General features: G+C 46.1%; 1 protein-coding gene across 1 annotated transcript in view; it reads right to left on the bottom strand.

The window, feature by feature from the left end:
• The window catches only part of LOC144668786 (spliceosome RNA helicase DDX39B-like), a 28,544-nt gene extending 14,590 nt beyond the window's left edge, over window positions 1-13,954 (bottom strand). Inside the window, exons 1-4 of the mRNA XM_078531122.1 lie at window positions 13,506-13,954; window positions 12,646-12,773; window positions 10,705-10,797; window positions 6,241-6,424 (exon numbers count right to left, since the gene is read on the bottom strand). Of these exons, the coding sequence (XP_078387248.1) occupies window positions 6,241-6,424; window positions 10,705-10,797; window positions 12,646-12,773; window positions 13,506-13,713 (613 nt within the window). The 5' untranslated portion in view covers window positions 13,714-13,954. The remainder of the gene's footprint in view (window positions 1-6,240; window positions 6,425-10,704; window positions 10,798-12,645; window positions 12,774-13,505) is intronic.
• Window positions 13,955-15,713: the final 1,759 nt, after the last annotated feature.

Below are 15,713 nucleotides of genomic sequence, written 5' to 3' on the forward strand. Positions count from 1 at the left end.
AGTCAGCATCAGGTGCTGTGCTGAGCCAGGTGGGCACCCAGTGCATCAAAGCAACGCCAGTGATTTATCAGCCAGTCCAGTTATTAATGCTGCGATTCCTCACACTTTACTCCATGTAACCTTGCAAGTTAATGTCTGACTGGGTTGAACAAGCTGCAGGAAACACCCCAGTGCTGTGAAGCTTCAGTTTCAGCTGGTCAAACAGCCGGGCGGTTGAATCTTCACTCACGTTGTCACCTGCCAGTCTGGGGCAGCACGCGATTGGGAACAGAACTAAATATTTGTTGCCATTTTGCCAATTCTTTTGGGCCATTCAATCCAATCATGGTTGATCTGTGCCTTAGCTCCATTTACTCACCTCAGTTCCATATTCTTTAATACCCTTAGTTAAAGAGAAGCTTATCTACCTTCATTTTGAAACTTACAATTGGGCGGGGTGGAGGGTGCGGGGGGAGTTATTCCAGATTTCTGTTACCTTTGTGTGAAGAGGTACTTCCTCACATCACCCCTGACGCGCTAATTTTAAAGTTCTGCCCCCTTTCTCTGAATTCCCACCAGAGAAAATAGTCTTTCTTTATCTAACCTATCAATTAAAGCATAAAATCTTCAATTAGATCATCCCCAAATCATCTTATATATGCACAGGAATGCAAGTCTAATTTATGCAAGATGTTCTCAATTTAAATACTCTTAGCCCCAGCATCATTGCGAATCGACGCTGAGCCCTTTACAAGGCCAGTATATCCTTCCTGAGGTGAGATGCCCTGAACTGAACAATGCGCTCTGAATGGGGTCTAACCACAGCTGTACAACTGGAACATAACTTGTACCCCTTTATATTCAATCCCCTTCAAGATAAAGACCAACATTCCATTTGCCTTTTTTGATTATTCTTCGTTGACTAGCTTTAAGTAATTTCTGTATTTGGACCTCAATCTCGTAAGTTTTGAGGTTCTCATTATGTAAAAGATATTCTGAGACATCTCGCTTGGTCCAAAACGATGACCTTGCACTGGCAAAAGAACTAGGTGACAGACCTTGGGTTTCCTGCCTGAAAGGATGCAGGAGCAGATGTAATAGTAACTCAAAAGTGACTTTGATATACAAGGGGAAAAAATTGTAGAGCTACAGGGAAAGAACAGGGGAGTGAGGATATAGAGATAATAGAGTGGACAGCTCTTTCAAAGGTGCAGGCACAATAGGCCAAATAGCCTCGTTCTGTCCTGTATTATTCCACTGAACTCCATTTGCCACAGTTTTGCCCACTCAACCTATCAATGCCCCTCTGAAACTTTGTGCTTCTATCAATATTACTTCCTGTGAAACCTGCCATCAAGTTTCAATATAACCTTTCACTCCTTTATAAATACAGTGAAAGGCTGTGGCCCCAGTACAGGTCCCTGAGCATACCGCTAGCCACATCCTGCCAATTGGAATACATACACATTATCTGTCTCCTGCCTGCTAACCAATTCCCTACCCACAATCAATAAGGATTCCTCCAATTCCATGCATTCTCATTTTTAAAAAAAAGTCTGTTATGTGGAAGCTTATCAAATACCTTCTCAAAGTCTGTATAAATCCATAGATACTCCAATCTACCATATAGAAAGATAGAAAATAGGAGGAGGTCATCCTGCCCATCAAGTCTGCTCTGGCATTCAATATGATCATGGCTGATCCTCTATCGCAACGCCATACTCCTACGGTCTTCCCATACCTCCTGACACCTTTGGAGTCCAGGGATCTACTTCCTTCTTAAATATATTCAGTGGCTTGGCCTCCAGAGTCTTCTGTGGTAGAGAATTCCACAGGTTCATCACCCTGAGTGAAGAAGTTTCTCCTCACCTCAGTCCTAAATGGTCTACTCCGCATCCTGAGACTGTGACCCCTTGTTCTAGACCACCCAGGCCAGAGGAAACATCATCCCTGCACCCAGTCTGTCTATTACTGTCAGGATTTTATATGTTTCAAAGAGATCTCCTCTCATTCTTCTAAACTCCAGTGAGTACAGGCTTAATCGGCCCAATCTCTCCTCATAAAACAATCCTGCCATCCCAGGAATCAGTCTGATGAACCTTCGCTGCACTCCCTCTATGGGAAGTATATCCTTTCTTAGGTAAGGAGACCAAAACCACACACACTACTCCAGGTGTGGTCTCACCAAGGCCCGGTACAGCTGCAGCAAGACATCCTTGCTCCTGTACTCAAGTCCTCTCGCAATGAAGGCCAATATACCATTTGCGTTTTTAACTGCTTGCTTCACCTGCATGCTTGCTTTCAGTGATTGGTGTACAAGGACACCCAGGTGTCTTTGTACATCAACAATTCCCAATCTATCACTATTTAAATAATACTCTGCCATTATTTTTCCTACCAAAGTGGATAACTTCACACTTAACCATGTTATACTACATCTGCCATGTATTTGCCCACTTACTCAACCTGTCTAAATCGTCTTGAAGCCTCTTAACACCCTCCTCATCGCTCACATTCCCACCTAGATTTGTGTCATCAGCAAACTTGGAAATATTACATTTAGTTTCCTCATCCAAATCATTGATATATATTGTGAATAGCTGGGGCCCAAGTACTGATCCTTGTGGTACTCCACTAGTCACCGCCTGCCACTCCAAAAAAGACCCATTTATTCCCTCTCTCTGCTTCCTGTCTAACCAATTCCCAATCCATGCCAATATATTACCCCCAATCCCATGAGCTTTAATTTTACACACTAACCTCTTATGTGGGACTTTATCAAAAGCTTTCTGAAAATCCAAACGCACCACATCCACTGGTTCTCAACATGATTTCCCTTTCATAAATCCAGGCTGACATTGTCTAATCTCATTGATATTTTCTAATGTCCTGTTATCACATCCTTTATAATAGACTCTAGTATTTTCCCTGATTACTGATGTTAGGCTAACTAGTCTGTTATTTCTCTTTTTTATTCCTCCCTCTTTTTTTAAACAGTGGGGTTACATTTGCTACCCTCCAATCTGCCGGGACTGTTCCAGAATCTACAGAATTTTGGAAGATGACAACCAACACATCCACTGTTTCCATGGCCACCTCCTTTAGTTCCCTGGGATGTAGATTATGAGGCCCTGGGGATTTATCAGCTTTCCGTCCCATTAACTTCCCCAGCACTATTGTTTTACTAATACTAATTTGCTTCGATTCCTCCTTCTCACCAGGCCCTTGATTCCCAAGTATTCCCGGGAAGTTATTTGTGTCTTCCTCCATGAAGGCAGAGCTAGAGTAGTGGCCTCCTCAAAAATTTCAACTAGGTTCGTTAGGCACAACTTGTCCTTGTCAAATCAAATTCTCTCTCATCAGCTCATAGCTGTCCAGATATGAAATAGGAGGCCACACAAACTCTTCAACTTGCCCCATCATTCAATAAGATCATGGTTGAGCTTCTAAATCAACTCCATTCCCATTTCTTGACTCAGAGGCTCTAACGATGTCTCAAATATATTACCAACTGAGCATCAACAGCCCCCTCAGGGGAGAGAATTTCAAAGGTTCACAACTTTCTGAGTGAAGGAATTTCTCATCTCAATCCTTATCCTGTAACGATACCTCTAGTTCTAGGTTCTCCAGCCTGTCAAAGCCCCCAAAGAATCTTATATTTTTTTGAGTGGGATTATCTGCAATTCCTCATTATGCCAGTGAATAAAGACCCACTGTGCTCACCCGCTCATCCTAGGAAAGCCCTGCAATCCCAGCAACCAGCCCAGGGCACAACACAAAAATTTCCTTCCTTAGGTATGGAGACCAAAACCATACCAAGTGCTTCGGGTGTGGTCTCACCAAAGCCCTATACAATTGTAACAAGGTTTCCTCACTTTTATACTTCAGGGTCCTTGTAATAAAGGCTAACATGCCATTTGCCTTAATTGCTTGCTGTACCTTCATGTCAACTTTGCAATTTGTGCACAACGATCACCAAATTTTTCTGCAGACCAACGTTCACTCGTTCCGCACCATTTTAAAGAATATTCTTTGTTTCCACTCTTCCTACCGAAAGTGATAATTTTGCACATCTCCATGTTATACCCCAGCTGTCACCTGTCCATGTGCTTTTGCAGCCTTTCTGCATCTTCCTCAAAGCTTACTTTTCCACCTAGCTTTGTCGTCAACAAACTTGAATGTTACACTCGGACCCCTCAAGTCATTGATACAAATTGTAACGAGTTAAGCCCCAAGCAGTGAGCCTTGCGGCATTTCGCAAGGTATACCACTACCACCCTGAAAATAATCCATTATTCCTATTGTTTCTGTTCATTAACCAATCGTCAATCCATGCTAATACATTACTCCCAATCTCATGAGTCCTAACCTTGCGTAACAATCTCTAGTGTGACACCATATCAAATTCCTTCTCAAAATCCAAATATGTTACACTGGTGCTCTTTTATCTATCATCCTAGTTAGTAACTCAAAAAAAACCAAGAGTTTTCTCAAATAGGACGCCTTTTTCATTAAAACCCTGTTGACTCTGACCAATTGTGTGATTTTGTAAATGCCCTGTTACCATGTCCCCTAATAGATTTCAGGATTTTCCCAGCTACTGAAGTCAGACTAGCTGGCCTCTAGTTCTGTTTTCACCCTCTAGACTCTATTAAACAGCGATGCTACTATTTTTAACCTTCTGATCCAGGAGACCGTTCTGGAACCAGGAGGGCTTTCCAAGCTCAAAACCAATGCATTCACTATCCCTGCAGCAACTCCTTTTAACCCTAATGCACAAGATCCGGCCCCGGGGATGTCAGCTTTTAGTCCCATTAATTTTTCAATGTTTTTCTTCACTAACATTATTTAGTTTTAGTTCCTCAAACTCAACAGACCCTTGGCTCCCCACAATTTCTCATATGTTTGTCTTTGAAGACTGATACAAAATATTCGTTCAACATCTTTGCAATTTCCTTATTTTCCACCTGTCTCAACCTCTAAGGGGCTCCTACCTGCTGTTGCCACTTTCTTACTAGCTATTCTACTTCCATTCTATTTTCATTCTTCCTAATTTCTTGGTCACCTCTTGCTGATTTTTTAAAACCACATAATCCTCAGGCTTGCTAATCCATTTGATAACACTATCCTAAAGTTCCCTAGTTAACCATGGCTGCGCCTCTTTTCCAGTGGAGTTTTTAACTCCTCAAGGGGACGCACTCCGAGAATTATGAAATATTTCTTTAAATGTTTGCAATTGCTTATTTTCTAATTTCCCCATCTACCTCATTGCCCTTATTAATAAATTCTTGTACCATACAAACGTTGGACTAAAGATGTGTAATTTCCTGGTTTATCTCTGACCCTTCTTAACAATGGAGTGACAATGACAACTTTCCAATCCAAAGATGATAACAGAAGCATTTACAATTTTGTCATCAACTTCATACCCTGGAGCAGAAACCATCAGGCCTTGCAGATTTGTCCACCTTCTGTCTCACTATTTTCTCTATTACATTTTTCAAAAACTTAGCTTTTGCTTAATATACTTGTAAAAAAACTTGAGCGTCATCCTTTATATCCTTGTTTTTCTCGTATTCCTTTTCTGTTGCTCTTAATTTCCTTGAATACCTTTGCTGCTCTTTATATCTCTCCCAGTCTGCGGCATCTTCATTATTTGCCCTTTCTTTCGTTGATGAAGGTTGTTTAATTAATTAATAAGTGGAGTGGGGTTGTACAAAATGCCTCCCTGACCGTCACCCACTATGCACCTGAAGACTCCTGTCTCCACTCCAGAAGTACATTCTGGCCAGCTGGATTGAGCTGCAGCTCATGAACCCTGCTCTCCAGTACCCTCTCCAAATGGCTCTTCTGCATCTGCACCCCAGACAGTTGCCCATTCCACCAAAGGCTGGGGGTGAGGAGATGAAAGAAGTGACTGGATAGTGAAAGGGGGGGCAGGAAACCTTTCCCCAATGCTCCATCTGCGTGGTCCAGGGCGCTCAAGCCAATTTTAACTGTAGAGAAATGGCGATTCGCTCCACCCAGTCCAGGAATCAAAGCAGGCTTCCTGATTAGAATGGCATAACACATCTACAGAACTGTAATGTTTTATTCTATTCTTTGACGTGATCGGCAACCACATGCATTAAATAGCCGAACCTGGTTTTGAATTAGAAATTGAATGAAGTCCAAAGGTGGGGGTCTGACAAGTACCAGTTAACGCTAGTTAATAAAAAAAACGCTCTATCCACCAAAAAAAGTGAGAAACACTCCACTAACCGAGCTGCTCAAGCATCTTGTCGCACTCATCCAATACAAAGTGTTTGACGTATTTCAGATTGAGTGACTTGTTACGCGTGAGGGCCAGGATCCGCCCCGGAGTGCCCACCACAATATGAGGACAATTTTTCTTCAGGATGTCTTCGTCTTTTTTGATTGACAGCCCTCCAAAGAACACCGCTGCCTGTCCAAAACAAAATACATGGTTGCAATTAGAGGGATCACTGCAAAGCACAGAATTCGGGGCGAGGACACAAGTCGGGTAAATCTGCTTAAGGGACTGAGCTGCAAACAGAGTGAGGTCTTCAAAAAGGGGAATCTGGTGAGAGGATGACTTTGCTGAAGATGGGGAAAGACGTGTTAAGTAATTTAAACCAAGGAGGAACAGTAATTATATAAATGATCATTAATCAATTAGATCTAAGGCGATAAAATTAAAATTGAGATTACCAACATTAAATAAAGATTTTGTACACATCAATAATTAATAGGAGTTATGGGGGTATTCACATCAAGCCATAACAGAAGGACGGAGATGATTACAAGCCAATAAAGAGATCCTCCTGGAGACCGAAGGCTTGACTTGAAATGCTGAAGACTGCATTTGTTTGAACGAAAGAGAATTTGGCCAATGTCTAGAGTAAAGGAGGCGTAGTAAAGATATTGGATAGGATATAAATAGATACAAGTGGTACTTAAAAGGTTGGCAGTGCTCGAACTTTAAGTCATCTGGTCTGGATGAGATGCATCCTCGGTTACTGAGGGAACTAAGGGTGGAAATAGCAGATGCCCAAGGCCACAATCTTCTCTTCCCCTCAGGTGTGGGAGCTGGGCCAGAGGACTGGAGGTTAGTAAATGTTATACCAATGTTCAACAAAAGGGGTGAGAGATAAGTCTGCCATCTACAGGCCAGTCTGTCTAATTTCAGTGGTGGGGAAACCATTACAGACAATAATCTGGGACCAAATTAATAAACTCATGGAAAAAGAAATAAATAATAAATGAAAGACAACATGCATTCATCAAAGGCTTGACTAACTGGATCAAGTGAAGTAACAGAGAAGGTTGATGAATGTAGTGTGCTTGGTGTTTATAAGGGCCTCCAAAATGCATTTGACAAAGTACCACATAACAGACTAGTTAGCAAAATTCAAGCTAATGGGATTGAAGAGGCAGTGAACGCAGACATACGTAAATAGCTAAAAGACGGAAAGCAGAGGGCAGTGATGAGCAACTATTCTCCAGACTGGAGGGACATGGATAATGGTGTCCACCCCCCACCCTAGGCCTCAGTGTCAGGACCACAACTCTTTGATATCTATTTATGTATTCATGACATGGGTATGGGTTGGTGCGTAAAATTTAAGTTTACAGAGGACTCTAAACTCAAATATAATGAACAGTGGAGGAGGACATGGACAGGCTGGTGCAGTGGACACAAATTTAGTGTGAAGCAATTCATTTTGGTAGCAGCAATGAAGAGGGGTAATATAAGCCGTATGGTACAATTAAAAGGGGTGCAGTATAACAGATACCTGGGGTGTGCTCATACAAGCAGTGGAAATTGGGTAGATAAGAGGAACTGATGGTTTCTCTGTAATATCTTGAATGCTTTGAGAAAATCACCCTTAATCACCTAAATTTCAGAGAATACAACTCTAGTTCAAGAAATCTCTCCTTTTAATTTAACAAACTGATCTCTGATATAATTTTGTAAATCTACAATGTACTCCCTCCAAGGCCAATATACCTCCCTCCTATGAAGTGCCCAGGCAGCTCACAGTATTCCAAGTGAAGTCTAAGCAGAGCTTTGTACAGCTGGAGCATGACTTCTCTTCTCCTCTAGTCAAACATTCCACCAGCCCCTTGTATTATTCCCTGTACTTGTTCAGGACATTTTAATGATCTGTGTACCTGAACTACCAAGTCCCTTTGGGCCACCACTAGCTTTTCATCATTTCGAATGTACCTTGTTCTATTCCTTGCGGGGCCAAAGTAGATGTTCTCACACTCGCCTGCACTGAAGCCCATTTGTCACCGTTTTGCCAAATCACTGACTCTTTAAATATCTCTTGGTAAATTTATGCTTCTATCTACTTTACCTTGCTGCTAATCTTTGGGTCATACATGCCCCGTACTTGGGTATGCAGCTTTCCAACCCATCAGCCAATTCAAGTGATTTGTTGAGGCTCCAACACAGGTTCCTGTGGGATGCCACTGTCGCGTCCTGCCAATTACAGCAAGTCCCCACTCTTCCTGCAACCAATCTCCCAACCAAGTCAATAATTCACCTTCAATCCCGTCAGCTAGAATTTTAACTAATGGTCGCTTATGAAAGACATTAGCAAATGCCTTCTCGAGGTCAATATAGGCATATTCATAGACATTCCCCTACAAAAGCCATCCATTCAAAAACGAAGGTTTGTACCAGTTTTAAGATTCATAATTTCCACAGAGAGCATATTGGTAAATTGGGCACAAGCTCAGCAGTTTCTGGTGGATCCCAACTAAAATAGCAGCACAAGGGCTCGGTTTACAGAGATCCAGAAAAACTCAGCAGCTGGCAGCATCTATGGAGAGAAAAACAGAGTTAATGTTTCAAGTCCAATGTGACTCTTCAGTTCTGAAGACCTGAAAAGTTAACTCTGCTTCTTTCTCCACAGGTGCTGCCAGACCTGCTGAGCTTTTCCAGTACTTTCTATTTTTATTTCAGATTTCTAGCATCAGCAGTATTTTGCTCTTATTTCATTTTCAGAGTTTTGGCTGAATTTGAAACAAATTTGGCTGGATAATAATCCTTACACTTTCCATGTTTTTCAAAAATACTCATTAAGTTCCATTAGTAAAATCTTCGATATCTAAAGATGCCCCCAAGTCACTTCAAGCGCATGGGCATACAAAAAACAAATATCGTTCAAAGGAAGTCAAATTGAGACAAATAGTGAGTCTTAATTGTGGAGAGTCATCGGGGGAAATTTCAGAGCCTGCGGTTGAAATAGGTGAAGGCAGAGGTGCCAATTGGAAGCGGTTCTGGGGGTGGGTTTTAAGGCTGATGGGAAGTTGCTGAAGTAGGAAAGGGAAAGGCCAGATTGTGATTTAACCGTGAGGATGAGAGCCTCAAGTTGGAGGCTTTGGGGAAATCGAGAACCAATGTAGGTCAGCAAGGTGGGCGAATGAGAAAGCAGGCATGCGGGTTATTTTTGGAAGAGCTGAAGGTTAGGAGTGGAAGAGGATGGAATGCTGGTCAGGAGAGCACGGGAATAGTCCAGTGTGAAGGTGACAAAAGCATGGACAGATGCAGCAGCTGATCAGCTGGGGCAGAGGCAGCCAATATTAGGCAGGGGTGGGCAGTCTTGGTGATGGAGAACACATGGAATGAGAAACTCAGGTCAGAGTCAAACACAACGATAGTGTTGCAAACACTAAGATAAAAGCAAAAAACTGCCGATGCTGGAAATCCAAAACAAAAACAAAAATACCTGGAAAAACTCAGCAGGTCTGGCAGCATCTGCGGAGAGGAGCACAGTTAACGTTTCGAGTCCGAATGAATGTTCTGTTGAAGGGTCATACAGACTCGAAACGTTAACTGTGTTCCTCTCCGTAGATGCTGCCAGACCTGCTGAGTTTTTCCAGGTATTTTTGTTTTTGTGTTGCAAACACTGTCTGGCTCAAACCTGAGATAATGGTGAGAGTGAGCAAGGGGAGCTAAAGCTCAAGTTTCAATCTTCTCAATGTTTAATAAAAACCAAAAAGGCTACAAATACTCAGCAGGCCAGTTAGCACCTGTGGAGGAAGAGTTAACACTCAGGTCAATGGTGAAACAACCTGAAACATTAACACTCTCTCTTCACAGATGTGCCTGACCTATTATCAGCATTTTCTGTTCTTATTCACGATTTCCAGCATTTGCAGTATTTTGCTTCTCATTGTTTCACTTACTCCATTTGTAAGTTCAATATAGTAACTGTCATTCAGCCATCATGGGGACATTTATGATAATCTGTGTTCACTCCATCTACAGGATACGAACAATAATCCATCCACCCAGTCTTTATAATGCTTACAATTCACAATCACTCCATCTACAGGATGTTTACAGCAATCCACACTCATCCTATCAACAGAGGATTTAGTTACCCACGCACCCCATCCATAGGGCATGCAGAGTAATACAAATGTTAGATCTTTCAAAGTAATGAACCTCCAAAGCTACAGAGGCTATCAAGGCTGATATGAAGCTAGCAAACTCCAGCTTGGATGCTTACTGAAAACTCCAGAGGCAAAGGTTGGTAACTCAAAGCAGCCCAGGAGAGGGTCGCTGGAGCGCAGTTAGCCTCCAGTAGCTGCCGAAGTCAGCAGAGGCTTCCTGTTGAGTGCCTCTAGTGGCAACCAAATGCCCGATTCCCCTAACCAACCAACCAGATGGCACAGCAAGCATACAAGGCATTCTGCATGGGCACTTACCTTAATGTTTGGCATGTACTTGGAGAACCTCTCATACTCTTTGCTGATTTGGAAAGCCAGCTCTCTTGTGTGGCACATGACAAGAACAGACACCTGTTCAAAGGGGGGAGGAACAGAGTATAAATGAAATGTGCAGCTACTCTGAACGTGGTTACATCTACTGGCTCATGTACTTATGATCTGAAAACAAAATGACACAAACTTCTAATGCACAGTCTGCATAACTATCCCTTAATTATCCCTTCAGATTGTATTCAGGTGGCTGCTATATAGTCATTCACACCTCATTTGGCTTAAACTTTGTTTCTTTATAACTTTCTTCACTGGCTTTTGCAGCATGAAATTTTTCATTAATTAATCTCCTGTGTCCTCCACCCTATTAGACCTTCTCCCTTTGTTCTTCCACTGACTGAAAAACACTTACGTTATATTCAGTTCCAACAAGATCCCTGAAATGTTAACTCTTCCTCTCCACAGATGCTGCCTGACCTGGGGTATTTCCAGCATTTTTTTTTCTGTTTTTATTTCAGATCTCCAGGATCAGCAGTTGTTTTTTGCTCTGGTGTGTCTGAATAATTGCATTTGATAATCTTTTTAAAATTTAAGCTTTCTCAATGGAAAAACAGGACTTTTGTCCAACAAGATTGGCTGTCATGTAAGACCTTTCACCTCACAATAGGCTTGCAGAGAATGTTTTTGCCAGAGCTACCTTCAATACATATACCACAGGAGCCTACACACATTACTTTTCAGTTCTCTCCATTAATGCTGCTTGATCTGCTGAATGCATCTTGCATTTGTTCTTTGTTTCAAATTTTAAAGTTGTCTGCCAACTTAATAAATCTGTGCGGCTTCAAATGTTAGTTTCTCTTTCCTGGGCACCAGCAGCCATCAGGCAGCTTTTCATCACGCCTTTGTTCACACAGCAAAGGAGATGGGCCTCAGTGTCGACCCAATGCTGCTCTATGCAGAGACCCACACACCCCCTCAGTGAAAATTGCGAGAAGCAGGACCATCAACTGGATGCTCACACCAGAACAGTGGGCCTGAAGTTGGAACTTCCATAATAAAAGGGAACGTTCCCACAGGATAATCAAAACCTCAAATTTTGGTCTTGCGTCCATCAATAGTCTAGGGAGATGGTGGCGTAGTGGTAATGTCACTGGACTCGTGATCCAGAGGCCCAAGCTAATGCTCTGAGGACATTGATTCAAATCCCACCACTGCAGCTGGTGGAATTTAAATTCAGTTAATAAAATAAATTAATGAGTTAAATAATAAATCTGGGACAGAAAGCTAGTCTCATTAATGGTGACCATGACAACCACCATCGATTGTCATAAAACCTCACCTGGTTCACTAACATCCTTTAGGGAAGGAAATCTGCCATCCTTATCCAGTCTGGCCTACATGAAAGTCCAGGCCCACAGTAATGTGGTTGACTCTTAACAGCCCTCTGCAATGGCCTAGCAAGCCATTCAGTTCAAGGACAATTAGGGATGGGGAACAAATGCTGGCCTTGTCAGCGATACCCACATCTCATGAAGGAATTATAAAAAAGCAAAGTCTGGACAATGCCGAAGGGAAAAAAGGACAAATAAATTGAACCCTATCCTGTTGCTTTATGTCAGAAATGAGGAAACAGGGGCTAATGGGCTGTGCAACGAATAGCACCGTGCACAGAACAGATCCTGTAATATTTCCAATGGATAAACTGGGATAGGCATTAACGGGATCAGGGCTAATGGAGCTGTCACTGCATTTAGGGTATATTTATTTTGTCGGCATCAAATTCAATCTAAACAGTATTTTAGTATTACCAAAACAGAATTGCCAGCATCTGCAGCTATCTGACCTTGTATTAGGTGATACACCTGTCTGTTAAAGTATATGTTCAAAACACTATTACATTACCAATTCTATTCTCATCTGACAAATTACCTGTCCGTCAACTGCCTCCAACTGCTGCAGAGTAGCAAGAACAAATACAGCGGTCTTCCCCATTCCTGATTTGGCCTGACAGAGAATGTCCATCCCGAGAATGGCCTGAGGAATGCACTCATGTTGAACTGCAGAGAGAGTAGGTGCACCAGTTATGTATTGTACCACACCTGTTAATTAGGGCTAGCTCCAGTTTAATCTACTGAGGTCTGGCCATTTACCTCCACCCTTATCTGAAACAAAATACTGCAAAACAAAGCATTCAGTCCCATTTGTGCCCAACCATTTACATGGGCAAATTTCTGTGAGGAATGGACAGCATCAAGATGGGCCACTTGGCCCAAATTATCCATATTGGAATTTATGTTCCACATGGACCTTCTCCAATCCCCTGTTCATCTAATCCCCTCAGCACAACCTTTCTAATCCTTTTTTTCCCTGATAATCTTGCTTCCCTTTCAATGCGACTATGACATTTGCCTCCGCTCCTTATAGTAAGCAAGCTCCATTATCATCCCTCTCCAGGTAAAGAAGTTGCTGCAGAATTCCCGATTGGATCTATCCAATTGGATCATCTTGTATTTATGGCCTCCAACCTAAGAACAAGAATGGCTGTCTCACACCACTGATTCAACTCGAGAATGTTGTACATTGGCCATCCAATCAGACTAGCATAATGCCAAGCTCAAGTTGTGATGATTTACTTTTGCTCTGCCCGACAGTTATCGTACAATTAACTTCCACATCCTCGGGGTTGGAGGGCAAACCAGAGTCAGTGATCCGATCACTATCCACTAACCTGTGGAGATTCAGGGCGTACATGTGCCAGAGATACTAAAGGATACTGGTTAAAATATTACCTTCTGAAGGGTGCTCAAAGCCACAATCTACAATGGCCCGCAGGAGCTCTGGTTTGAGCAGGAAATCTCGGAAGCCAGAGCTGTGAATGGAGACATAGGAACCCTTCACATCTTTCTTAGCAGGAGCTGTTGCCGGCTCGGCTGCAGTCTGGTTTTCATCATCCTCTTCATAATCCAACAGCTCATTCTCAACATCGTTCTCTGCCATCTTGTCTAATAGAAACAATCAACAAATGTTACAAGGTTCAGAGAAGCTGATTCAACAAATTTTTCTTTCATCCCGTCGATTAAAGTCAACTTCTGTCCCAAGAATTTTTTGCTCCAGTGAAACTTTTATTTTAAAGGCAAAGATTTGTTAGTAAGATAGGTCTCCCTGAGGAACACACTGCTCCTATCTCAGGTACACACTCTGGAGTACAGCTCCCCAGGGCTCACATCCATTCTGTTTAAACCTTAGTCCCAGGAGCTCTCCTTCCACCATCCGCTCACAGGTTCTCCTCGCTGTTCCTCCCAACTCTTCTTTCCTCAACATTTCTCCTAACCAGCAGCCCCATACTCCACCCCCAGTAGGCATCTCCCTTCCACCACCCACCCACCCCAAGCAACTAACTCACTCTACCCCCACCGTCCCCTCTCTTTCCTCCACTCACCCCCTCCTCCTCCCTACCCCAATTAACCCCCTTCCCTCCCCGTGTCCCCTCACTCCCCCTTCCTCGTCCCCCCCAGTCCCCCTCACTCCCCCCGTCCCCCCTCACTCTCGTCCCTCTGCCCCCTCACTCCTGTCCCCCTCCCCCCCACGCCTCCCTCCCCCGTCCCCCTCACCCCCCCCACTCCCCGTCCCCCTCACCTCCCCCCCACTCCCCGTCCCCCTCACCCCCCCCACTCCCCGTCCCCCTCACCCCACTCCCCATCCCCCTCACCCCCCCCACTCCCCGTCCCCCTCACCCCCCCCACTCCCCGTCCCCCTCACCCCCCCCCCACTCCCCGTCCCCCTCATCCCCCCCACTCCCCGTCGTCGTCCCCCAGTCCCCCTCCCCCCCAGTCCCCGTCGTCCCCCCCCCCCACTCCCCGTCCCCCTCACCCCCCCCCCACTCCCCGTCGTCACCCCCCCACTCCCCGTCCCCCTCACCCCCCCCCACACTTCCCCGTCCCCCTCACCCCCCCCTCTCCCCGTCCCCCTCACCCCCCCCCACTCCCCGTCCCCCTCACCCCCCCCTCTCCCCGTCCCCCTCACCCCCCCCCACTCCCCGTCCCCCTCACCCACCCCACTCCCCGTCCCCCTCACCCACCCCACTCCCCGTCGTCGTCCCCCCAGTCCCCCTCACCCCCCCCCCACTCCCCGTCCCCCTCACCCCCCCCCACTCCCCGTCCCCCTCACCCCCCCCCACTCCCCGTCCCCCTCACCCCCCCCCCACTCCCCGTCCCCCTCACCCCCCCCCCACTCCCCGTCCCCCTCACCCCCCCCCCACTCCCCGTCCCCCTCACCCCCCCCCACTCCCCGTCCCCCTCACCCCCCACCCCCCGTCCCCCTCACCTCCCCCTCCACTCCCCGTCCCCCTCACCTCCCCCCCACTCCCCGTCCCCCTCACCTCCCCCTCCACTCCCCGTCCCCCTCACCTCCCCCTCCACTCCCCGTCCCCCTCACCCCCCACTCCCCGTCCCCCTCACCCCCCACTCCCCGTCCCCCTCACCCCCCACTCCCCGTCCCCCTCACCACCACCCCCCCACTCCCCGTCCCCCTCACCCCCCCCCCACTCCCCGTCCCCCTCACCCCCCCCCACTCCCCGTCCCCCTCACCCCCCCCCCACTCCCCGTCCCCCTCACCCCCCCCACTCCCCGTCCCCCTCACCCCCCACCCCCCACTCCCCGTCCCCCTCACCCCCCACCCCCCCACTCCCCGTCCCCCTCACCCCCCCCACTCCCCGTCCCCCTCACCACCCCCCCCCCCACTCCCCGTCCCCCTCACCACCCCCCCCCCCACTCCCCGTCCCCCTCACCCCCCCCCCACTCCCCGTCCCCCTCACCCCCCACCCCCCCACTCCCCGTCCCCCTCACCCCCCACCCCCCCACTCCCCGTCCCCCTCACCCACCCCCCCACACTCCCACTCCCCGTCCCCCTCACCCCCCACTCCCCGTCCCCCTCACCCCCACTCCCCGTCCCCCTCACCCCCCACTCCCCGTCCCCCTCACCCCCCCCCCCCCACACTC

The sequence above is a fragment of the Cetorhinus maximus genome, chromosome 28, assembly GCF_964194155.1.
Source record: "Cetorhinus maximus chromosome 28, sCetMax3.hap1.1, whole genome shotgun sequence".
Classification (NCBI taxonomy): Eukaryota; Metazoa; Chordata; class Chondrichthyes; order Lamniformes; family Cetorhinidae; genus Cetorhinus; species Cetorhinus maximus.